Raw genomic sequence first — 24,529 nt, forward strand, 5'->3', positions numbered from 1 at the left:
AGTATGATTTGGGACATAAAATTCACAATTCATACGACTGTCTGGACTGGAGTTGGGGGGATGAGGAAGATGGAGGCATAAATGATGCTGCCTTGTTTTCTGGTGGGATGATGGAAGTACTAGTGGCACAGGACCAGGTTTGGAGGAAGAACCTGAGTTCAGTTCTAGGTTTGTTGATTCTGAGGTGTTTTTGAGATGTCCACGTGGACACCAAGGTCTGGAGTTGAGAATATAGGCTTGATTTAGCGACATGAATTTGGGAATCTTTGGGGCATGGATGGCAATTGAAGCTACAGGGATGAAACAATCTCCCTGAGAGACGATGCAATGAGAAAAGAGGTATTTGGGGATTTGAATCCCAAGAAATTCCAGCCTTTAAAGTCCAGGGAGATGAGGAGGAACCAACACAAAGGTAACTGAGAAAGAGGTAGGAACAGAGGGACAGGAGGGAAACCAGGGGAATATAATGCCCCTCTGGAGGAGGGGAATGGTCAGCAGCATCTATTGCTATTAACATCAAACAAAGCGGGGATCTATAAATTCCCATCATATGCGGATGCAAGTATTCTCCAAAAGTACAACACCAGCGGGAGCTCTTTCAGAGGTATGGTGAGGACAGACGCGAGGGCAGTTGGAGAATGCTAGAGAAGGAGGTGTGAGAAATAAGCTCTGTGGGGACGGGGGTGTTGTGAAGGAGTGGCTTACGTCAGTTCAGGCTGCTGTAACAAATGCCATAGACTGGGTGGCTTAAACAATAAAGTCTTATTTCTCACAGCTGGGAAGCAGAGAGGGTCCAAGATCAAAGCATCATGCAGATCTGGTGTCTAGTGAGGGCCCTCTCCTTGGTTTGCAGACAGTCTTCTCCTTGTACCCTCATCAAGAGAGAAGGGGGAAACAAGCTCTCTGTCTCTTCTTGCAAGGGCAGTGATCCCATCATGGGGACTATGAAAGTCACCTCCCAAAGGTCCCAGCTCCCAATACCATCACACTGGACAAATTTGATTATATAAATTTTGAGGGGACTCAAACATTCAATCAATAGCAGTCGTCTTGTTAGCCCAGTGATTCAGGAAATTGAGTGACTCTTTTAGGAAAGAAATACTAACTTTTTAAAAAAAAAGATGTGATGGGGCTTGGCTAATAAATTGCCCTTTTCAAGGTGGCTGACCAAAATGCAGTCTGCTAATGTGGGTTTTGGATTACATTTCCAGGTTCTTCTTTTCTTTTTCTTTTTCTTTTTCTTTTCTCTCTTTCTCTTTCTTTCTCTTTTTTTTCTTTTTCTTTTTCTTCTTTTCTTTTCTTTTTTCTTTTTTCTTTTCCTTTCTTTTATTTTCTTTTCATTAATCACTACAGCGTGAGGCTTGCACTTACAACCCGGAGATCAAGAGTTGCAACTCTACCGACTGAGCCAGCCAGGCACCCTACCAGCTTTTTTTTCCCCCTTAATTACCAGGAGCAAACACATCTCTTTCACTCCTGAAGCAGATCCTTCTGTTAAGCATTACATTTGTAATAGCACATGACAGTCACACTTGTCTGTCTGACAACTTTGCTGTGATACTTCGCAGAAACCTATGATGTAGGATTTCAAATTAGCTATTTTCCATCCGTGTAGGTTTATTTTTCTTCCCTTCCTTCCCTTCCTCCCAGGCTGATGAGCCCTGAAAACACACTCCTGCAAGCGAGGGAAGAGGAAGGGGTCAAGTATGAACGCACCTTCATGGCATCTGAATTCCTGGATTGGCTGGTTCAGGAAGGTGAGGCCACGACAAGGAAAGAGGCCGAGCAGCTTTGCCACCGGCTTATGGAACACGGCATCATACAGCATGGTGAGTGTGTGGCTCAGCTTTGGCTGAGGTAACAAACAACCCTAAAATCTCATGGCTTACCACAACAAGCATTTATTTCTCACTCATGAGTCTATAAGTCAGTTGTCCCTCTGCATGGACTTGAGCTCAGCTTGGCTTGTCTCCAAGCTGGGCTCAGGGTCAGCTGGGTTGGCCATCCATTCTCACTCTGGGACCCAGGCTAAAGGAACATCTACTCTCTGGGATATATTGTTTTTATAAATGAGAGCAGAAGCTAAAGAGGGCAGACAGATTCTTGTAGTGTCTCCAAATGTGATCTAACATCCTCAACGCCCATATCCAATTGGCTACAGCAAGTCATCTGGGTCAGTCCAGATGGGAAGTAGATGCTTCGCCCAAAGTTGGTTGCAGGGGGATAATGAGAATTTGCTGAACCATGGTGCACACTGCCACAATGAACAACTAATCCAAAAGGCCTCATAGGAGATTCATTTTCCTTTTAGGCCTGAATCATAATGATGATGGCCTATCCTACTGGTTAGGAACTATGTGAGGTATCTATTGCTGCATCAGAAATTACCCCAGGCATTAAAAGTATAAAATGATAATAAATGTTTATTACCTCACACAGTTTTTGTGGATCAGGAAGTTGAGAGAGGCTTAGTGAGGTGTTTCTAGGTTTGGGTCTCTTGTGAGATTGCAGTAAAGATGTCAGTCGAGGGCTATGGTTGTCTGAAGATGTGAAAGGCTACAGGATTGGCTTCCATGGTGGCTCACTTATATGCCTAACAAGTTGGTGCTGGATGTTGGCAGAAAGCTTCAGTCCATTGCTGTATGGACTTTCCATAGGGCTGCTTGAGAATTCTGATGACATGACAACCTGGCCTCTTGTAGAGGGAATAATCTAAGTGAGTGCAAGACAGAAACCACAGTGTCTTCTGAGTGAGTCTTGGAAGTCACACACTGTCATTTTCTCAATACTCTACTGACTACCAGGTAGGCCATATTCAATGTGAGAGAGGACTATAAAGGGGGTGTGAATGTCAGGAGGCAAGGATCACTGGAGCCATCTAAGAGGCTAGCTATCACAAGAACATAGGCTCTGGAATCCCAACTCCACCAGTTATAGCTACTTGCCTTCTCTCATCTATAAAATGGCAATATCTACACAGGTGGTTGTAGGAGTAAATGTGATAGATATAAAGCATTCAGTTCTGTGCCCTGCTCATAATGAGTACTCAGTCAATTTATTAACATAGCTACAAGGTGTAAGCTTTGAACAGTGAGGACAGGGCTGGAGCCAAACAGGCATATCAGCATAAAAGTCAATAGGAAAGGTAATACTTGAGTCGTTCTTGCTGTGAATTCCCCTACCCCTACTCCCACCCAGGCCTAGGATTTCTGTTCCGAGGTTAGGAAGATAATAATGGGATTATAGAGATGAAAGACACTTTCAAAATTATTTGGAGAAGTGATTTACAGCTGCAGATTGCAACCCTTTAGTGGGCTGTGAAATAAATTTAGAGAGCCATTCCCAGCATTATTTCTATACTAAGTATGGTCCAGGGATGGTACAGTGTCACCATGGGAGCATGATAGAAATGCAGACTCTCTGATCCTACCAAGTCCTGCTGAATCTAATCTACATGTTAGCATGACCTCCAAGTGTTTTGAATGCACTTTAAAGTTTGACATGCACTGGACTAGATTTAACTAGAATAGTTTCTTGTTTCTGTTGGAGCATATTTTACATGGTATGGTTAAGTACTGTTTTGTAAAACTTTGATTTCAGTGAGATAATTATATAAACATATGAAAATATTCATGTGTGTATCAATTTGCCACATACAAATTGTTACTGTGTGTTGGGGTCAAGTATCTTGAAACCCACTGATCTACAGGCATTGGTCAGAGAGGCACTCACGCCACACAGTGTATTCCAGGGTGGCTTCCCCTATGTCACACTGTCACGATCGAACTCACAACTGTTTATTGATGGCCTTATATGTCTGCTGCAGGGCTAAGCTCACCGAGGGTGGGAAACTGAATAGAAAGTAGAGTGCCAGTGTGGTCTCTGGACTTAGCTTCGAGTCTTCTTGGGAATATAAGATGGATATAGAAGCATTTAGCAAATGATAGATGAAGGATTGCATATTTTGTTTATTTATTTTAAATTCTGTGGCAGGCACCATTCTAATGATTTCAAAATATTAACTTATTTAAACCTCTTAAACACTTTGAGGCAGATATTCTTTGTGTTATTATTGTGAAATTTATTTTATTGTGTTAAGAACACCTAACATGAGATCAATCTTAACAAACTTTTAAGTGTACAATATGGTATTGTTGACCATAGGGTAGGTGTTCTTATTATCATTTTATAGAAAAGGAAACCAAGGCACCAGTAGGCTAAAGAGTTCATCTGAGGCCACTTGGGTAATCACTTCCAAATGGATATTTGCTAATGAACTCAGAGTTGTTTGGAGTGTGGGGCTTTCCACAGTGAAAAACAGTGCATTTGAGTTACAGTTAGTCCTGCCATCTTTGCTAGGGATGAAAAACTTGGTGATACCAAGTTCCAGAGGAAATCAACCTCTTATACTACAGTTTACTGACTGATACTGTAACATCTTCAGAGAGAAGAGAAAGGGTGACACGGAATGATTTCCAAATGATTTCCCAAAAGAGAGTAATTATACTTCAACCACATTGTAATTTTGTAATGCTATCAACATAAAATGCCATAAAGTTGCAATGTAAAGGATAAAATAAGGCATTACTAAAAGCAAATCTTAACCCCAGAAGTTTGCTTCCCATAGTTTCAGGAGGATTGAATATTCTCCATCTATAGATGTCAGGGTTTCCAAGAGAGTCCCAGTTTCCCAGCATAGCAATTCATTGCTAGATTACAAGTTCTATGTTTGAGATACAAAAATATGGTCACCATGTATGTGTATGTTAGAGCTAATGATAAATACCAGTTAGTATCTTAAGCAAAGCTCTGAATTCTCTAGCTAATAATTAACTTCACAGGTTAAATATTAAAGGAAGTCAGATGTTAGGCTTTGAGCAGAAGTGGTTCCCTAGATTGAAACCAGTAGACATAAAAAATCAGGCCCACTGTGAAATCCTAACTGGCTTCATTTATGAATGGTGAATGATGCTCTGTAATCAAGACATAACTTGTTAGATGAGTCATTAACTTACAAGCCAATATAGGTACGTGTGTGTGTGTATATACACACATGCATGCATATATGTATATATTGATACAAATGTATGTATGTTGGCCACATATGCACATATTTATCCAGCCTTTTCATTTATTAAGGTTTACTATATACCAGGCACTGAGCTAAATACTATATAGATTTTAATTTTTTACATTTATACATTTAATATTAAATATGTATGTGCTTCACATATATATGACATATATATAAAATCTTATTACATTTTCACAGCAATTCTGTGACATTGGTATTATCATTATTATTAAAGTTTTACAGTGAAGAGTTCAGAAGTGCAAAGCCTTTAAGATATTTTCCCAAGGTTGTATAGCTAACCAGTAGCTACTAGGTGCTGTGGCCGAGACAGACATTTTTCTTGACCAGGATGTATATAACTCGGTGTGGCTACCTGACACAGTGAAATAAATGCTGTCTTGGGAGGGAGACAGACAGGAACTTGGTCTCAGCTCCTCCATATACCAAATGGCCATGTGGACATCTCAATTCTTCCATTTCTTAGATTTTTAGATTTATGAAATTAGAGTCACATTATATACCTTTGAGAGCTATTTACTCACTTTGCGGGGGAGATCATGTAACTTCCCCCACGTACCAGAAGGACTCAACATATAGTTGGATTCATGGCTAAGATTTATTATGGTGAAAGGACACACAGAAGGGGAAAAAGATGTATCAGGTGTTGTCTGAAGAAATCCAGGCACACGTTTCCTCTATCTTCCCTCCCAGAGTCACGTAGATCTGGCTCCTTCCTCCAGCAGGAACATGCAGTAACAAATGTGCAATGTCTCTTCCCAGGGAGGAGCCCACTTGAGACTCAAATACAAGGTTTTTTGGGGGTTGCTGCTCATGGAGGGGCACTCTGCCTGCTTGGCCAGGCACAACTACCAGCATTCCAGACTCTCAGAAGGAAAGCACATGTTCTCCATAAATCATAGCATTTGTACAAACAATCTAGGCAGACTGGTATAGCAGAACGCAGTGCACCAGGTGGGTAAAGTTGCCTTATCAGTTGGTAACTTCGGGAAGTTTCCAAAAGCCAAGTTCCCAGATGCAAGTCACGGGCCAGGCCCACAAGTGAGCCCTCTGTATCAGGGCTGCTATGGTAACTCTTGCACAGAGCTGCTATGAGAATTCAATAATAGCTGTTGGCAAAGGCTTTCTGAACAGTCTACTTCTTATGGCCCCCAGATGCCAGCTATTGTACACGATCTGATGAACTGTAAATAACAGCTAAAATTTATAGAGCCCCTACCATGTGCCAGCCACTGTTCTAATTGCTCTACTCATTGACTCATTTATTCCTCTCCATAACTCTGTGAGTTGGGGAGCATAATTATTCTCATTTTAAAGATGAGGTTAAGTCACTTGCTGAAGACAAGAGCTGATAAATGGTGGATTCCAGATTCAAATCCAGGCAATCTGGCTCTTTCCCACTAAAGATGACTGGACCCTAATTATAAGCTCCATAAGATTAGGAAAAAAATTCCTCAACTCATTGCATCAGTCCTACTGCCTGGCAGATGTTGTAACCATAAAAATGGTTAGCTCATAACATATACTATTCCCTTTCCCCAAACAATGACCAAGCACCTTGAGACTTTTGTGTAACCTTTACAAATGCAATGAAAACGTTTCTTTACTCAAATAAAGTATCTCCCTCCACCACTTTAGCTGCTATCTTTTCCTTACATGGAGGGAGGTAGAAACCAGATAATCACGTGGGTAAATTGCTCACAGCTGCAGCAGCTGACCTTGGATAATCAGGCTACTGCTGCTCTGTCCAGGCATATAATTTCCTCTTTTAAAGATTTAGTCAGAGCACTTCAACAATTTCAACACTTCATCAAGCCCTCTTTCTTCTTCTTTTGTTTTAAGCATATATTTATATATAACATTTTGCAATTCCCAAAGCAGTTTTATATATATTATCTTCTTAATCTTCCCAGCTGCATGGGGGTAGTTGTGTTTATCCCCTTCTCCAGGGGAATACAGTAGCTGAGACATTCACTCTGACAGCCATGGAGAGAGAACTTGCAATCTGCCACACAGGAAGCTAGATGCCCTATCCAGACAGAAATTAACCCCATCTTTTCAGTAATTAAGAACACTGACAGAGTTCAGCTGAAGCGTGGAATAGCCTGGCCAAAGAAAGAATGAGAGAGAGAGAGAGAGAGAGAGAAAGATGGGAGGAAGAAAGAAAGGAAGAAAACCAGCCCTAATGATTGAGGCTGAAGGCAAGATTGTGACTTGCCCAAGACTGAGTGATGCTGCAGAAAAGAAAAGTATTCTGACAGTTGCTAAAACAGTAAGGAAGATTTGCCCCAAGACTACTCCAATACGAGCATTGCCATAGGTGAGGGAGAGGGAGCTTAATTCTGAATACAATGACAAATAGGTATTTGTAGCCATGGAACAGGGTGAGGGGGTCAAGGGATGGAAACTTATTAATAGAAGGCGTCAAGCATAGGGGAGGTTCTTGCTAAACCAATTTAAGAGAATTCTTTTGAAAGGTAGGCCAAGGACTTATACATCAAAGATGGAGAATGAGAAACTTGGTCAAATATCAAGAGTGATTGTATATCAAGGTGGGGGGCGGCTCTCACTAAACTGACTTAGCTTTTGCTAAGGATTCTTTGCTAAGCCTGCCAAAGACAGGATGGGGGCCAAGGTCAAGGCTTACTCAAAAAGAGGGTTCAGAGGGAACCTCCCTATAAAGGCAGAACAAGGAGAGAGTCTTTGTCAATGGCAACCTACCCTCCCTTCTTGTCCATCAAGACTCTCCTATACACATTCTCTTACTTTTTGCTTTTGGCACCTTCTTGCCATCAACAAAGGGAGATTTTTTTCTATTACAGATGGTACCCAGTCAGTATCTTCATCTTTCTTTACCCTTAACTAGAATGTGAGTGCTTTGAGGACAGAGAATTTGTTTTCTCTCTCCGTATCCGCAATGGCTTAGCATTTGTATATTAAATATTCAGTAAAAAATGTCTTCAATAAATGGATGACAGTAATGACCACATTTTGAGGCCTTGCCATTTGTTGGGCACAGGGCTGAGTATTTATACCAGCTAGAGTTCTTGGAATATAAGCAGCTCCAGTCATCTTTTGCTTTAAACATATGGCAGAGCTAGCCGACAGTTAAAGGAAACATTGAAAAACCAGATGCCTTGAAGAAGAACTAAAGGAGCTCTTGGGGATCCAGGTGCCAGGAACTTGTGACTAACAGGCCAGACCTTCCAGCCACCTATAGCCAGGGCAGCGGCTCAATGCTAAGCTCTAGAGAGCGTCTGATTGGCTGAATCTAGGACACAGGCCACGTCTGGGCCTAAGATAGGAAGCACCCTTTGATTGACAGATTCACCAGCTAGGGGAGGGCCATTGTTCACAAAAACAAAACAAAACGAAACAAAAGTTGAAATTTCTGTTACTACAGGGAAATGAGTGCTAAGGCAGGCAAAAGTGATGGACAGGCTGTTATTTTTTTTAAAGATTTTATTTATTTATTCATGAAAGACACACAGAGAGAGGCAGAGACAAGCAGAGGGAGAAGCAGGCTCCCTGCCAGGACGCCCAGATCGCACCCTGTGCCAAAGGCAGACACTCAACCCACCCAGGTGCCTTCTCAGTCTACTTCCCATGATTATTTCGATCACATGTTTATCAACAGCCATAATCTCATAAAATTGTGTTATTCTCAATATAGAATTTTGGGGAATTATCCCATTGTGCCTTCTGATATGCTTTGACTCTGTCTTACTTTTTTTATCAGAGCTGGATCCAAAGCAAGAAGAAAAATTTACACAGTCAGAATGTTGTTGCAATGTAAACACAGGGAGCAAGGTTGCTTGGCAAAGTCAAGGGCCAGTGCATTGGCACACATTAAAGTGTTGATATTGGTTAAAGGAAAACAGGTCTGTAGCTACACCAAGCCTTAACTATTAGCAGGTATGAAGGGAATGAAAGATACCTTATCTCGTGTAATCTTCTAAAAGAGTGCAATGCATAAGGAACAGAGGGCTTTTGTGAACAGTGTCGTAACTGTAAATATTTCCAACTTTAGTTGACGTTAGTTTAACTTGTCAGGTCTACAGACACTAATGTAGATACAGACGCTGTTTGGCTTTGAAGCCTGCTCTCCTACCAACTCCTGCCTCACTCCTGATAGCTCATTGCTTGGTATCCCAGCTGTACATAGCCCTCAGTTTACCCAAATGCAGCATTTTTATAACAGCATAAGGAAGTCTTAGAGCACAAGAACACAGTCACTGTGTAGTTGAAGTATATGGAAACTATGCAATCTTGTATTAAGTACTGCTCAGCTAGGTGTTATGTGGTCATTTAAGGACTTATCTGAGTTTCAGTGGTCATTTTTAGTAGGACACGTAGGCTAGGATCTCAGGTTTATCAGAAACACACATCAGGGTGGAATGGACAGTTTAGATTACTGATCATGATATGCCCTTCCCCACTCCTACTGGTCAGGAGCACTGTGGTGTTAAGTCCTGGCTACTGATGGACTTGAGCTTGCCCACAGCCCTCAAGGCAGAGTGGAGGGGAGTGGGACAAAAAGTTCAGAGGCTCTTCTTTAAGGAATGAAATGTCTCCATTCTCTTTTCCATTGCAGGCCATTTTGTGGACCATTTTTCTAGCTGACTCTGTGTCCATCTTTTTTTTTTTTTTAAGGTTTTGTTTATTTGAGGGAGTGCACATGCACAAGAGAGAGCATGAAAGGGGGGGGAGGGGGAGAGGCAAACTCCCCAATGAGCAGGGAGCCGGACCTGGGACTCCATCCCATGACCCTGGGATCATGACCTGAGTGAAGGCAGATGCTTAACCAACTGAGCCACCCAGGTGCCTCTCTGTGTCAATATTGAGTTAGCTCTTGTGTTAGTCCCTTGCAGCTGGGAGACTGGAACGTTCAGGCAAGGGTTCATGTCTGGGACCCAGGTTCTCCTACAGCAGTTAGAAGGATTATACTCAGAGCATTTCATCCTTGATGCTGTTGTGCAGACTCTAGTGGTTATTCCTCTAGAAAGTCCCCAACTAGCCACTCCTGGCTGGAGGTCCTTAGCTGCTCATGGTAACTCAGTTTCTCTTCTCTGGCACTCCCTTGCAGACAGTGTGTCTGGATTGTCTTTTTGTGTTTGGGCCTCCAGCTCCTTCTCCCAGTTCCCTCTTTCCCTCTTCTGCCAGGAATGGCTAAACAGGCTACAGCATATTAGTACTGGGGAGGGATTGCTAGGCTTAAAACCGACCATATGTCAAACCTGATTGGTGTGACTATGCAATGAAATTAAGTTAAAATTTAAGAAGGAGTTACACACACACACACATATCCAGATTACAATTGAAAAAATATGTGTTTATATTCATAACCAAATTTAATCTAATTTAGAGAGTAATGTTTTTGTAAAATTATTTGTGTAAGTTATTTTAAAACTGGCAGTACTTTAAAGGCTCTAACATTTTAATTCTTTTTTTTTAAAAGATTTTATTTATTTATTTGACAGAGAGAGAACATAAGCAGGGGGAACAGCAGGCAGAGGGAGAAGGAGAAGTAGACTCCCCATGAGCAGGAAGCCCAACAGAAATCGCAGGGGACTGCGATCCCAGGACCCTGGGATTATGACCTGAGCTGAAGGCAGATGCTTAACCAACTGAGTCACATAGGCACCCCTCTCTAGCTTTTTTCGAAGAAGTTCCCTTTCACTTTCTTCTCTGTCCTAGTGTTGACACTGGGCCCCATGAGGAGCCCATGCCCCTTCTTCCCTCCTTCTATCCAAGGAAGACCTGCATATTGAGGTCTATATTCTTTCCATTTTATTGTAGCCACTCCTTCAGCTCCTGCACAGGTTTCCATCCGAAGTTACCAAGGCCACTGTGCCCAGGGAGAAGGGGTAGGTGTTAGTTTTGCCCACAGCCTCGATCCTCTCTCTCTAAAGTCCTCTTTGACAGTTGCTTACAGCATAATCTCAGGAAGGGATTCCTATTGAGAACATAACGTGTATCATCAAATGAAGGAAAGAGGATGGGGGACATAGTGTGAGGTGAGGGGAAGAACCCTTGCTCACTGGGCTGTCAGAAGCTTGGGATAAGAGCTATTTTCTATGACAGATAAGCTCTCAAAGTGCTGCACTTAAAGGGATGAACTTGTTTGGTGGTTAGCTGTGCTCTTCCTATGGGATACCAGAATCTACTCTAGACTGATCCCATTTCCAATAGAAACATGATGTGAGCCACAAATGCAATCCATAGATGTACTTTTAAATTTTCTAGGAGCCACAGTAAAAACAGTAGAAGCAGGTGAAATAAATCTCAATAATATATTTTAGCTATCTCCAAAATGTCGTTTCAAAATATAGTCAACATGACAAATACCAATCAGCTATTTTTATGTTTTTCTTTTTCTTATTCAATCTTTTGAAATCCAGTGCAGGGACACCTGGATGGCTCAGTCAGTTAGGCATCTCACTTTTGATCTCAGCTCAGGTCTTGGTCTCAGGGTCATGAGTTCAAGCCCCGTGTTAGGCTCCATGCCCAGCATGGAGTCTACTTTAAGAAAACAATAACAAAAATAAATGAAATAAAGTCCAGTGCATATTTTACATTTACAGCTTGTCTCAGTTCAGACTCTGCCACATTTTAAGTGCTTGGCAGCCACAGGTGTCCATTCTAGAAAGCCTAGCTCTAGACCTTTTTGAATCCAGCATATGATACGGTGGTATCCTGGTGAGTGTATATCATTTTTCAGTCCCTCATCTCAGAAATCTTTGTCTGTGGATAAATTCCTCAATGTTTGTGTCGAAGAAGCGCCTTGTTATCTCTATTTGCAGTGCCGGTTTCAACACCCCCATAAAGCTGGTTGCCAGCCACACAAGTTTCTGGAATGGCAACAATAATTTTCTCTTCCCCAGCACAATGATTTCACAATCATATTTTCTGTCTCCTCTGGTTTTTTTTAAATATTCTCCTTGATTTTTAAATATTTCCACAAGTCAGAAATTGCTGACTACCATCACTTAGGCTGGTTTTGATCTTGGCATTTCTCTTTCTCAGAAGGGACTAATCCAATATATAACCCAAAGTTCAGGAGCACCTCCTTAAACTTCTACTCTTTATTGTGGGATCCTTTGGATTTTTGCTGGCAGCAGGACAGTATTATTACTGGTGCATTGGCATTATTGTGACCAGTCTTTCAGAGATCTGTGGGTCCCCATATATTTATTAATCTCACTTGCATCCAGTAAGAGATGAGGTTATTGTAATTTCTTTTCCACAGATGTAAAAATTGAGGCCCAAGGACTGTCCATAACCAGTTCCCACACAGGAATCAGAGCCAAGTTGCTGGAAGGCATCTCTTCTGCCTGCGTGACTTTACGTCTAATCCCTCTTGGCTTCAAGTCAAGCCGTTTGTTACAAGGTGTGGGCTGCAAATAAACAGAAAACATTTGTTTTCTTAAGCTTTTGATTTCATGTCTCCATACTCGCATTTGGAACAGTATCAGGATTGTGTTTTGCTACAAACAACCGAAAATGTAGTAATGATGGCTTGAAAAGAGAGGTCCCTCTGCCTCAGGCAGCGAACTGTTCCAGGTGGGGAATCCCAGGCTAGTAAGAGGTATATAAGGCCCCATCCATTTGTCCTCTGCCATTCCTAGAGTTCGCCAGGCCTCAGATCTACACCGTGGGCAGGAAGAAGATGGAATGGCAGAGAGGTTTCACCTAGCAAGACTTTGCTTTTTATTTTCGTTTTTTTATTTTTTATTTTTTTATTTTTTTATTTTATGATAGTCACAGAGAGAGAGAGAGAGGCAGAGACACAGGCAGAGGGAGAAGCAGGCTCCATGCACCCAGAGCCCGATGTGGGATTCGATCCCGGATCTCCAGGATTGTGCCCTGGGCCAAAGGCAGGCGCCAAACTGCTGCGCCACCCAGGGATCCCTTTATTTTCATTTTTTAAAGATTTTTTAATCTATTTACTCATGAGAAATGCACAGAGAGAGGCAGAGACACAGGCAGAGGGAGAAGCAGGCTCCATGCAGGGAACCCAATGCGGGACCTAATCCCAGGACCCCAGGATCACAGCCTGAGCCAAAGGCAGATGCTCAACCACTGAGCCACCCAGGTGCCCTAAGACTTTGCTTTTATTTCGGAAAGGTTGCCTCTTCCAGAGAGTTACACCTACATCACATGGGTCAGAACTGTGTCCCATGGTCACCCCTTGGTGGAAGGCGATCAGTGGATCTAATGCTTTTATCCAGGCACACTGCTGCCCTGGGCAAATAAGGAGGAAGAGAGAGAGAGAGAGTATGGGTTTTGGGCAAGCAGCTAGCATTGTCATCCACAAGGACAGATGTCTTTTTCATTAAGTCAATACAGGGCCTTCCCTGTGAAACATGGGCTTCAAGGAATAGTTTTCTCCTTGTAGCTCTAAATGAGGTTTGAAATAGCTGTGGGTGCCAATGTTAACGTCTTCGTTTTGACCACTGCACCATGTTTATCTTAACACTAGGAGGTGCTGGGATAAATGGGAACTGTCTATACCATCTCTGGTGCTTTTCTATAAATCTAAAATGATTTCAAAATACAAAGTTTATTTTTTTAAAAAAGTAGGCAAGCTTTTTCCTCTATCAGTCTTCTTTTTTGTTTAAGAAAAGGTGAGTACAGATATAAATGATATAGAAAATATATGAGCACAGTTTCTTCAAAAACCACCAAATCTCACTACTGATTTCTTTCTTTTTTGAACATCTGCTTCTTCCTACTTCAAAGGTACCATGCTCTTCAGTCCCATAAGAACACCTGATAGATTACTGTACAGGTTGCCACAGGTTCTGTGGTTCTGATAAATTACCACAGGTTCTGTGGTAACCTTGCTGGAAATAGTTAGAAAATGCCATCAGGGATTAAGGCTTTGATGGGTTCTCACACCCCGTGTTTCTTGGGTAGGATTTTATTCCGGTACCTGTAGCAGTACACTGGATGTTTTTCTCTGTGTTGTTGGCCTTGCTGAATTGATCTGGTTTAGGCTGGATGCCTCCTTTTCTTCCAGACCACCTAGAGTTGCTTCCACATGCTTCCCTACATCGGTGAAGTCTGCAGAGGCTTACCTTGGAAAGGTGTCTTTTGGGTGCCAACAACCTGTGCCCTCAAGGAAACCCATGTGTGGCTAACAGTAATGGAGCGACCCTGGACCATTACCATGTTGTTCTCTTATTTCTTCAACTCATTTTCCAGATGAATACAATTGAAGCTCGGGGCAGTTGAGTAACTTAGTAGAGACTAGGCATCCAGCACTGGACAAAACATAAGTCTCAAAGATGAATAATCTTTGGAGAGTCTGGCAGTTTTTTCTCAGGCTGAGTGAAATGGATAGTGGAAAAAATGATCTGTATTATTTGGACAAATACAATGCAGTTCATCATTTAAAAAAAATTAAGAGTGAAGCTGGTGTTCAGCCCAGGGTCATCTGAGACCAGAGCAGTGTTTCCTGTGCCATCATTCTGTCCTTTCAATGAGCAATTCCAAGGTAATAAGTGTCCTGGCCTGGTGAAGAGTTTTGTGGAAAATGTGCCCATCCAAACTGCCTTCTGTAAACTAGAGATAGGAATAAATGAGGATGAGCAGATTCTAGGTTTTTGTTTTGTTTTGTTTTTGGTGCTTATGAGCTTATTTACCTCTTTGTTGGCATTATTGTATCTCTGGATGGGAGACAGTCTGGGGAGGAGATTAAGGCATGGGGTTCCAGAGTTATTCAGTGTTTCTGACTTGGACCTTCCTGTTAATGGGACCTTAGGTAAGTTTACTTTGTGTAATACTGTTTTCCCATTTGTAAAACACTAAGTTTTAATCTTTAAAACTTTACTTAAAGTTTAAAGATTAAAACACTTTAAAACTTAGTATTTTAATCATGCATGTGCTCAGCATAGGGCCTGGCACAGAGAATCACTCAATAAATGTTAGCCGATTGTTACTTTCATTATCATTATCATCAACATCCTCAGCATCAGATGCCTTGGTGGTAGAGCTCAATATAAATTTGATGGTCTCACCCACGCTGGCCTTACACAGTATCTTATCCAGACTCTGTGCTGAATGTATACATGTTAAGTAAATCAACACTGCGGTGCTTTAATTAGGCCTTTGGATTTATGCCAACAATTCCAAAAGATCTAGAACAGTTACAAGAATTTTTTCACTGAATTTTGAAGTATTCCATTTCTTGGACAAAATAAATTTGTTTTTAGATCTCTGCGCTTTATAGTATGATTTAGTCTCTGAAAAGCAAAGCCTTTGTGGGACGCCTGGGTTTATCATCGGTTGAGCATCTGCCTTCAGCCCAGGGCATGATCCCGGGGTCCTGGGATCAAGTTCCACATTGGGCTCCCCACAAGGAGCCTGTATCTCCCTCTGCCTGTGTCTCTGCCTCTCTCTCTGTGTCTCTCATGAATAAATAAATAAAATCTTAAAAAAAAAAAAAGCATGGCCTTTGTTCTGCATTTTATCACTAACAATGAAGGTTCTAATCTTTGGAATGCACCCAGCTATTATTTAATGATGCATGGAGAAGAAGAAAACATAATATGACCTACCATCTGTTTATTACCTTTACATTTCTGACAATAAGACGCAGTACCTGCAGAATCCTACACAGTCACGGTGTCCTGTTTTGCTTTTCTTCTTTTCTGCTATCTTTACTAGAGTTACTTTGATCCTTCTTCGTCTCTTTCCCATCCCCTCTCCTCCGTTCAATTAAGTTAGTGTAATTGGGTTCTAACTTTGTGAATGTGAAGTGTTCTGTTTTAGTCATATCAGTTAATAGGACTTTATACCCTAAAACCAATTTCCTGTTTTCATATCCTCTTAATGTTGTCGGTGCTCAGGAAGTAATTATTTTAGTTCTCTGACTCACTGTTGTTATTGCCCATTAGAAGAGTTTTCTATCCCAGGCACCTAGCTAGCTAGCCCTGTCCTTACGTGGCATAGGCACTTAAATACAATTGCTTAATGTTCTTAAATCGAGGACTTTTGCTGCTGTAGGAAACAGGGCCCCTTCAACTTCTGAATCCCTTAGAATGGTTTGAGATGGTAATTATGGCCTTAAGTATAGCTCAATATACTTTTTTTTTTAAAAAAAAGCTTTAATCTTCTGTTGTAATTAGTTCTCAATTCATGTTTTGCACCAAACACATGATTAAAAAGCACGATATGAATATTTTTTAGTCTTGACAGATTTTAAAATCGGCAGCATACTAAGTGACATGAGTTTCTTGGACTCTGAATGACTGTGAATTAGTAGGAACAGGGAGACCAGGGTGCAGAGCCTTCCTAGGGCGCATGACACAACTGAAAGCTTTGTTCTTGTTGGCAGAGAAGGTGCAGCATTTTCATATGCAGAATTTATTTGCCTTTTAGAAACACTAAGTCTGAAGACTAGGCCTGCCACCTGTTTATCCTTGAGATTTGTCAGTATTCTTAGGCAATGTCTGCAGGGGCTAAGTGGTCCTTTTACAAGGAGGTACAGGGATCAGCAGGAGATGAGAAAGCAAGCGAGAGGAAATGGAGTGGGGAGTAGGATAGAGTGACAGCCTTCACAGCCCAGAATGATCTTCACTCACCATGGTGCCCTGGGGAAAGTCGTGAACCACACCCACCTCTGCTGTTGTGAAGGTTGGTGATGAGGAGGATGCTAATCATGGCAGCTAGTGAGGGTCTCCTGTCTTAAAGATGACCTGGAATACCTTTTGGCTTTGACACCAGGTTGCATTTGTAGTATGGTGCCCCCAACCTCATCCTTGATCTTTCTTCTTCCTTGCAGTAGCCATCATCCTTCCCCTGCCCCCCTCTGTTTAGGCCCTCTTTTCACTCTGCTAAGTTACTTATGTGATCCCAGATCCAAGACCACCCTTTAGAAAGGTTTGATGCTGGGCACCTGGGTGGCTCAGTGGTTGAGCATCTGCCTTCAGCTCAGGTTATGGTCCCAGGGTCCTGGGATCAAGTCCTGCATCAGACTCCCTGCGGGGAGCCTGCATCTCCCTCTGCCTATGTCTCTGCCCCTCTCTGTGTCTCTCATGAATAAATAAAATCTTTAAAAAATAATAAATAAATAAATAAATTAATTAATTAATTAATTTTAAAAAAGGTTTGATGCAGACACCCAAGTGGCTTAGTGGGTTAAGTGGCTGACTCTTGGTATCCGCTCAGGTCATGATCTCAGGGCCCTGGAATCAAGCCTCCTGCAGGCTTTGCATTCAACGGAGGAATCTGCTTAAGAATCCCTCTCCATCTCCACCACCCCACACACTTTCTCAAAATAAATAAATAAATCTTTTAAAAAATTAATTAATTAATTAGAAAGGTTTGATGAAATGCCACCCAGGCATTCATTCTCATTCTTCCCCCCACCTCCCTCTCTGCCCTCCCTTATCACACAGCTGGATTCAGTTCACTTATTTCATGATGCTTCTGGTGTTATGTCTTTTGCCAGCAAACATTTCAAGGATGAATGAAAGTATGTGACCTTCCTTCCTCCAACTAGATAAGTAGCTTAAAATGTCTTTTATATTCAGCTGAATTTTTAGGTTTCAGGATGATGAATTTTTATATTCATCTTTATATTATGTCAGTGGAATAGAAGCCAATTCCCCCTCTTATAGATAATCACTTTTTAAGGTCTCTGTGTTCACTAAAGTCATCCTAATAATGTATAAGAGAAAAATGTAGCCACATTATTCACAAAAAGAAGAATATATATGTATGTCACTTTTTTCTTTTGGTAGATACATGGCATTTCATGCTTTCTGAAAAGTAAAGGCACACAGCAAATCAGCATCTCTTTTCTTTTCTGAGTGTCAACAACATTGTGAGCTTAATGCTTCCAGAACCCCCACTTTCCTCAGCAATTGCATCCTCTTGTATTTGTATGGCTTCAGCTTTTGGCTGTGTCTGATTTTCCTCCTATTTTATGTCTGATTAAATACCGAGCCAAGTCAACCCTGTTGGGAATGCCACCCATATGAAAGGAAAGTCTTCGTAAGCCCCAGAAATTATAAATTGAATGGATAAATAATTATCACTTTTCAATTAAAGCACAGTTGTGAGAGCACAACTAGAATACTAGATATTGAATGTCAGCTTTGAATATTCTCTTATTTATTCTTGTGTAGGGGTTCATATTCTCAAGGAGCAGAGAACAAAATTTATCAACTTGTTTATGTCACAACATTTACTTTATTTTTTTATAAATGTATTTTTTATTGGTGTTCAATTTGCCAACATATAGAATAACACCCAGTGCTCATCCCATCAAGTGCCCTCCTCAGTGCCCGTCATCCAGTCACCCCCACCCCCCTGCCCACCTCCCCTTCCACCACCCCTACTTCGTTTCCCAGAGTTAGGAGTCTTTCATGTTCTGTCTCCCTTTCTGATATTTCCCACTTATTTTTTCTCCTTTCCCCTTTATTCCCTTTCACTATTTTTTATATTCCCCAAATGAAAGACCATATAATGTTTGTCCTTCTCCAATTGACTTACTTCACTCAGCATAATACCCTTCAGTTACATCCATATCCACAACATTTACTTTAAATAAAAGTCCTGTATAGTGTTGGGATCTGAGAAGTGAAGAATTAGAACCACCTCAAGATCCAGAGCCACCAATCACCATACCCCGAATGACTTTTCTTTCCCTCTCTTTACTTTTCTCCCCCCAGAGTTTAAGTTATTTCTTCTGTGTTTACCAAAGAGTAAGTCATCTATGTAGCAAATGGTTTTTGTTTTTAATATAGAGAATGTCATGTTAAAGTGTAGGGAGAACCAACTCTTTTTCGCTCTTGGGCATATAAACTATATGTTATTTAGCCATCGTTTATTTCTTGAGACTCTATGTATGTAATTTATGGCTATAAAAATGGATTTCTTAATCCAATTACTTTCTAAAACATCCTGTGTCTTAATTCACCCCTCTTCCACGGACTCCTGAGATTTAAGTGTCTTCCACTAGGATACTTGCCAAGACTTGACCTGGATTTCTAGTTAAGATTTCACATTTTTCAGGCATGAAAAAGTGACAGAACTGTGTGTGGGAGATGGGCAAGATGTTGTTTGAAAGAAGGGAAGAAAAGACAGAAGAAGTAGGTTCTGTGCAGGAACTTCTATGACTGAAGGCTAAAGTCAATGTTTAGGAGTCTAAGAACAAGAAGACTTCAACCATTAGATTTCAGATGACATTCCAAATCTCTCACATCAATTATCCCATTTCTCCTTCACAGCAAAGCTATGCAAAGTTAAAAGTTTAATAAGTTTCCCAGAGCACTCCACTAGTCAAGTTGGCAGAACTGGGATCAAAACTGAGGTCATTGGGCCACCTGGGTGGCTCAGCAGTTGAGCATCTGCCTTTGTTTCAGGTCGTGATCCCGGGGTTCTGGGATCAAATCCCACATCGGGTTCCCATCGAGGAGCCTACTTCTCCCTCTGCCTATGTCTCTGCCTCTCTCTGTTTGTCTCTCATGCATAAATAAATAAAATCTAAAAAAAAAAAAACCAACCCTGAGGTCATCTAAATCTAGAACTTTCACTAAAACTGTGAGATATTATTTTCTAAAATTCATTTAATCTAAAAGAGTGTTCAGTGAAGTCCCAACTTAATTGTTTTTGTTCTTATCTGAAGCCATGTCTCTTTTAGCAGACTTTGATTTTGATGAGTTTGAAAGGAAGAGTAGATGAGCCATCATATTCCAATCACCATGCTAAGATAGATAACTAGGATGGTGTGTGACACTTCATAGGTGCTCACATTGTTGGATGAATGAACGGATGCATGTGTGACTGATTGATACTATAATATGTCTGTTTACCTGCACTCTTCAAGGTTTTGTGACTACAGTTATCTGTGTTACACCTAAAGCTACGCTCACAAAGCAAATGCATGACATTCAGTATTTGTGTCATTATACTTTTAATGAGAGAGAGAGAGAGAGAGAGAACCCTTTTAAAAGCAAAATAATTCGTTGAAAACAATGCAGGTGACACATGCAATTGTCACTTTTCTATTCTGAGAGAATTGGATTCCATCTGTGCCAGCCACACAGCTGGAGGATGAACACATGGAGACATTCGTTTCACAGAATGTGGTGCTCCTCAAGGTGCTAAAATCCAAATAAGTCCTTGAAAATTGAAGTGGAGCACTAAATATAGTGTGTCATAAAATTGAAGTCCCATAAGCTAAATGGCAGTATATCATCAGAACATGATGGTAATTGTAAAAACAACAACAGTGGTTGTAAAATAATAAGGTATACATTATTGAGTTCTTACAATCTGCTTGGCATTATGCTTAACAGGTGTGGTCTGCTATCTCATCCAGTTTTTGTTTTCCCTGATTTGGTCATGGTTAGAGTCATTTGCACTATTGGAGAGGGAATATGATGAATAAGGACTATTTGAATTTAACTCTTTCATCTTATCTTAGATGCTAAATTTACCCTCGGTGCTATAGGTGGTGGAGAGGTGGGAAGGTGAAGAATGGAGCATGGGTATGACTTCAAATCTACATCTTGGTATTTAAAGCCTGAGGAGACTAAATTGGTAGTCAAATTTCCACTTCAATTAAAGATATTTTTTAATGTACTTTGGGCCATTCTGGAATTTGTTTGGATCTAGAGTGTTTTTCTGGATTTATTTATGCCAGAGCCAGTGTTTTGTATAAGTCACAGTCCAAAGAGAAAACAGGAGGTATTAATAAATCTATTACAGAACTGTGTATTTTCTGGTTGTAATTTAAGATACTGTTGCCAAGGTCAACTTGAGGATTTAAAAAAATCTCAATAAACTCAGAAAAGTTTGCCAGAAATAAATAACTTACCTACAAAATTTTGTTATAGCATTATTGAATGTGGTGATCTAGTAAATTTATATAAAAATTTGACTCTCCACAAAACAACCACTATTTGTAGATGTCGTATCAAAGTGTAATTGGCTTACCCCTTGTTCCAGGATATATTCAGCATCTCCTGAACCCAAGAATGCATTATTTATTAGGAACATTGTAGAACTACCACTGAATTAAGTGTATCTATCTTTGTGGGCAATATCATTCATTTAGCCAAAGTGACTAGTTTATCACCATTTAGAGACAGTGAAAATTCCATATGAATCATTAAGCTAAATGTTGGCATGGGACTCTCTTAATAGGGACCCACCTTTCTGAGATTTGGATATTCACATAATCAGAAGAATTACTCAAAGCAAATGAACATGATAAATATAGCTATAACCCTAGATTGCATTTGCTGGTGTTGAGCCAGCAGGAATGTGATGCTATTTGTGAAATACCTAAAGAGGCTGTTGTGCTAGTTGCCATTACTGATAAATGGGTTAATATGATTCTCAGTGGGTTGTGTTAGATTATTTTCCTAGTGATTTACAGCGTTTTAAATTTCACATTTCAAAAAAAATTGCCAAGAATGAGTTCTTAAAAAAGAATTTTTATCTCTTTTTTACCATCATTTCATAAATTTCAGGACAAAAATGTACGCAGCATGTTGTTAACCTAACTCAACAAATGTGAGTTGAATAAATGGATAAATGACTGAACAACAAAAAATTGTGATGATATCATTCAGAATAAAGGAAAGGCTTTACATGAAATATACTTAGTTTTAGGAAAAACTAGATGCATTGTCCTTAATACTCCAATTTCCCATACCCCCAGAAAACTCTTCACATACTATGAAACTACCCCTTGGTTTAGGGAGAATTGTTGTGTAGACTAGCCACTAACTAGTTTAAAGTTAGCAGTGTTCTGGACATGCTGCTTATCCATCTGACTACCCATCACTGAATATTCACTGCCAGTCTTTTACTAGGCACCTACACTGAGCCAAACACATGGTAGTCTAGGGTTCCAGGATGCCAGAATGATGAAGACGCAGTCTGAGCCTTTAAGCAGAGTGACTTAGCTGGGAGAAAGAGATGAGCTCTCCCTACCACCAAAACAAACAGATATATGGTCTCTATTATTTTTGCAGCTCTCTGTGAGTCTATAATTATTTCAAAATCAAAAGTTAAAAAATGAATGGACATATGGTCATGGGAGTAGCACTTTGCTGGGCATGGGGACACATGACGACATGAAACCATGAAACAATGAAACCCAGAGAGCCAGAGTTGAGTGGACAAAGGTAGAGAAGTGAACAGACAATGTGGGTACAGTATGGTAAGTGATCAGCTGGAGGTTAAATAGTGGCTCAGACAACACGAGGAAAAGTATGGCTTAGATTGGGGGTGAGGTCAGGCAAAGCAGCCCCAGGGGAACTGGTTAGCCAATTTTTAAAGTACATGGCACGTGGAAAGAATTTGGAATGGTGTGTGGACTACAAGCTCATGTGGCATCTGTAGAATTAAACTCTGTAGACTTTTGCCCCTATTGGATGGAGACTTCTGGCTGCAGTGCTCAGTGGCCAGGATGCCAGGCATGCTCATCTGTTGTGTCTCCACTGCAGTGTCCAACAAGCACCCATTTGTGGACAGCAACCTTCTCTACCAGTTCAGAATGAACTTCCGGCGGAGGCGCAGACTGATGGAGCTGCTCAATGAAAAATCTCCCTCCTCTCAGGAAACTCACGACAGCCCCTTCTGCCTGAGGAAGCAGAGCCATGACAATCGGAAATCTACCAGTTTTATGTCCGGTATGTCAGTTCCATTGTGTATCCAACCACTTGCATTTGTCTTCTGAGAAATAGTATAGTAATAACTCACCTTTGTGGAATGCTGTTCTCCAGCCCATTTTTATTTATTCATAACCCACCAGTATGAAAAAAAAAAAAAACCCAGCATGACCAAATTGTTCCTGGGCAGTCAATTTAGATGTCATGAAGACCGTCTTATAAAATTATGTCTTTGCATGATAGAAGGCTTCTTAAGTTCTCACTTTACCTTATTTACTTTTCATTTGTAAACAGTTCTTATATATCATTAATGATCCCGTTTTCTAAATCACAGCACTGAAAAGCTGTATGTTTTAATGGTGAGTAAAGACTTTTGAGGGCATATACAAGAAAAAGGCAATTAACTGATTGCCCATCCGTCATGAAGGGGTGATCCAGAGCAAAGAAAACTTGTGAAAAGCAAACACAGGAGCTCATAAAACCTAGGGTGTCACATGGAAGGTCAAATAGTCCTATTTTTACAATGATCCCTGACAGAAATGATGCTGACGGATGTTCACAAAGATAGCCCCACTCATCTGGAAAAAGTTAACTTGATGTCCCTTCTGTATAAGAAGCAGAGGTGCTCCAAGGGGTATCTTCAACTCCTCTGAAAATTTGGCATTGACCCAAGGAACTGGCTGGCCTCAGGTCTGGAAATTTGGGGTTTCACCTGAAACTCAGGGCACAGCGAGAATGTGTGTCTTGGTTATTTACAGCAGGTGGCAGTGAGAACACTCGTAGCTATATTGAGACTTTTCTGCACCCCTGGCCCTGAGCTAAGCTTGCTTGCATGAGTTTTCTTATTTAAATCTCACTATATCCTAAGAGGAAGGACTTTTCTTATCCTCATTTTATGGGTGGAGAAACTGAGACATGGATCAATGGAGGGGCTGACCCAAGGTCAGCCTAGACAGTGGTGGACAGAGCTGGATCTTACACCAGTTCTGTATTAATTCCAATGCTTATGTTATATTGTCTCTACCCTGATCCCCCTCATCAGACACATCTAGGGTGGAAGAAAGAATGAAGCAAGAGCCCCTCAGGCAAAGTAAGCACTTACAGACGGTCAGGAGCCCAGCCTGTGCTCAGATACACACCAGTAGTGTGTCACCGTAGAGCTGTGGTCTTCTGCAAATGCAGAGTAACTGTTCATGTTCTTTCTAGCCCTGAGGCCTGCCTGTTTCTTGTGGGCACGAGAGACCCAAAAAGTGACAATGATGACAGGGATAGAGTGGCTGTGGTCACTATAAAAGCCAGCATTTACTTTGTGCTTCCCATGTTCCAGGCACTAAGCGGGTACTCTCCACGGCTTCCTTCATTTGGCCATACACCTTCTTCTCCTCTCCTTGTCGAGAGCCACTGACTCTGCAGGCAAAGAGGACCAGGTCAGAGCACTAAACTGCTGCCTCACATACACTGTCAGAGCTAAATATGTGTTATTATGTTCTAATCTCCTTCGTCCGTGGCTCTGGGTAGCTAGTGACATCATATTAAAATCAGGAGGCACTTATTATTACTGTTAATCCATTAAGTGTAGAGCCAGCAGTTGATTTATATCCTTCCTGGAACTGCTCAGCGCGGGCTCAACCGCTCTTGAAATAACCTTTTATGTGCCTGAGTACATCCCCTTACAGTATATGGCCCACTCCTCGTACCAGCCCCCTGAGATCACATTATTCCCACTTCACAGCTGGGGAAGTGGAGGCTGGGAGGCCTGTGCCTGAGTACGTGCCTGTACATTATATACACTACTCCCCCG

The 24,529-nt window shown here is 41.2% G+C and overlaps 1 protein-coding gene across 1 annotated transcript in view; it reads left to right on the forward strand.

The window, feature by feature from the left end:
- Positions 1-24,529, forward strand: part of DEPTOR (DEP domain containing MTOR interacting protein) — a 132,842-nt gene that overhangs the window by 66,861 nt on the left and 41,452 nt on the right. Inside the window, exons 4-5 of the mRNA XM_072774338.1 lie at positions 1,651-1,829; positions 22,564-22,749. Of these exons, the coding sequence (XP_072630439.1) occupies positions 1,651-1,829; positions 22,564-22,749 (365 nt within the window). The remainder of the gene's footprint in view (positions 1-1,650; positions 1,830-22,563; positions 22,750-24,529) is intronic.

This window comes from Canis lupus, chromosome 14, assembly GCF_048164855.1.
Source record: "Canis lupus baileyi chromosome 14, mCanLup2.hap1, whole genome shotgun sequence".
In the NCBI taxonomy this organism is placed as follows: Eukaryota; Metazoa; Chordata; class Mammalia; order Carnivora; family Canidae; genus Canis; species Canis lupus.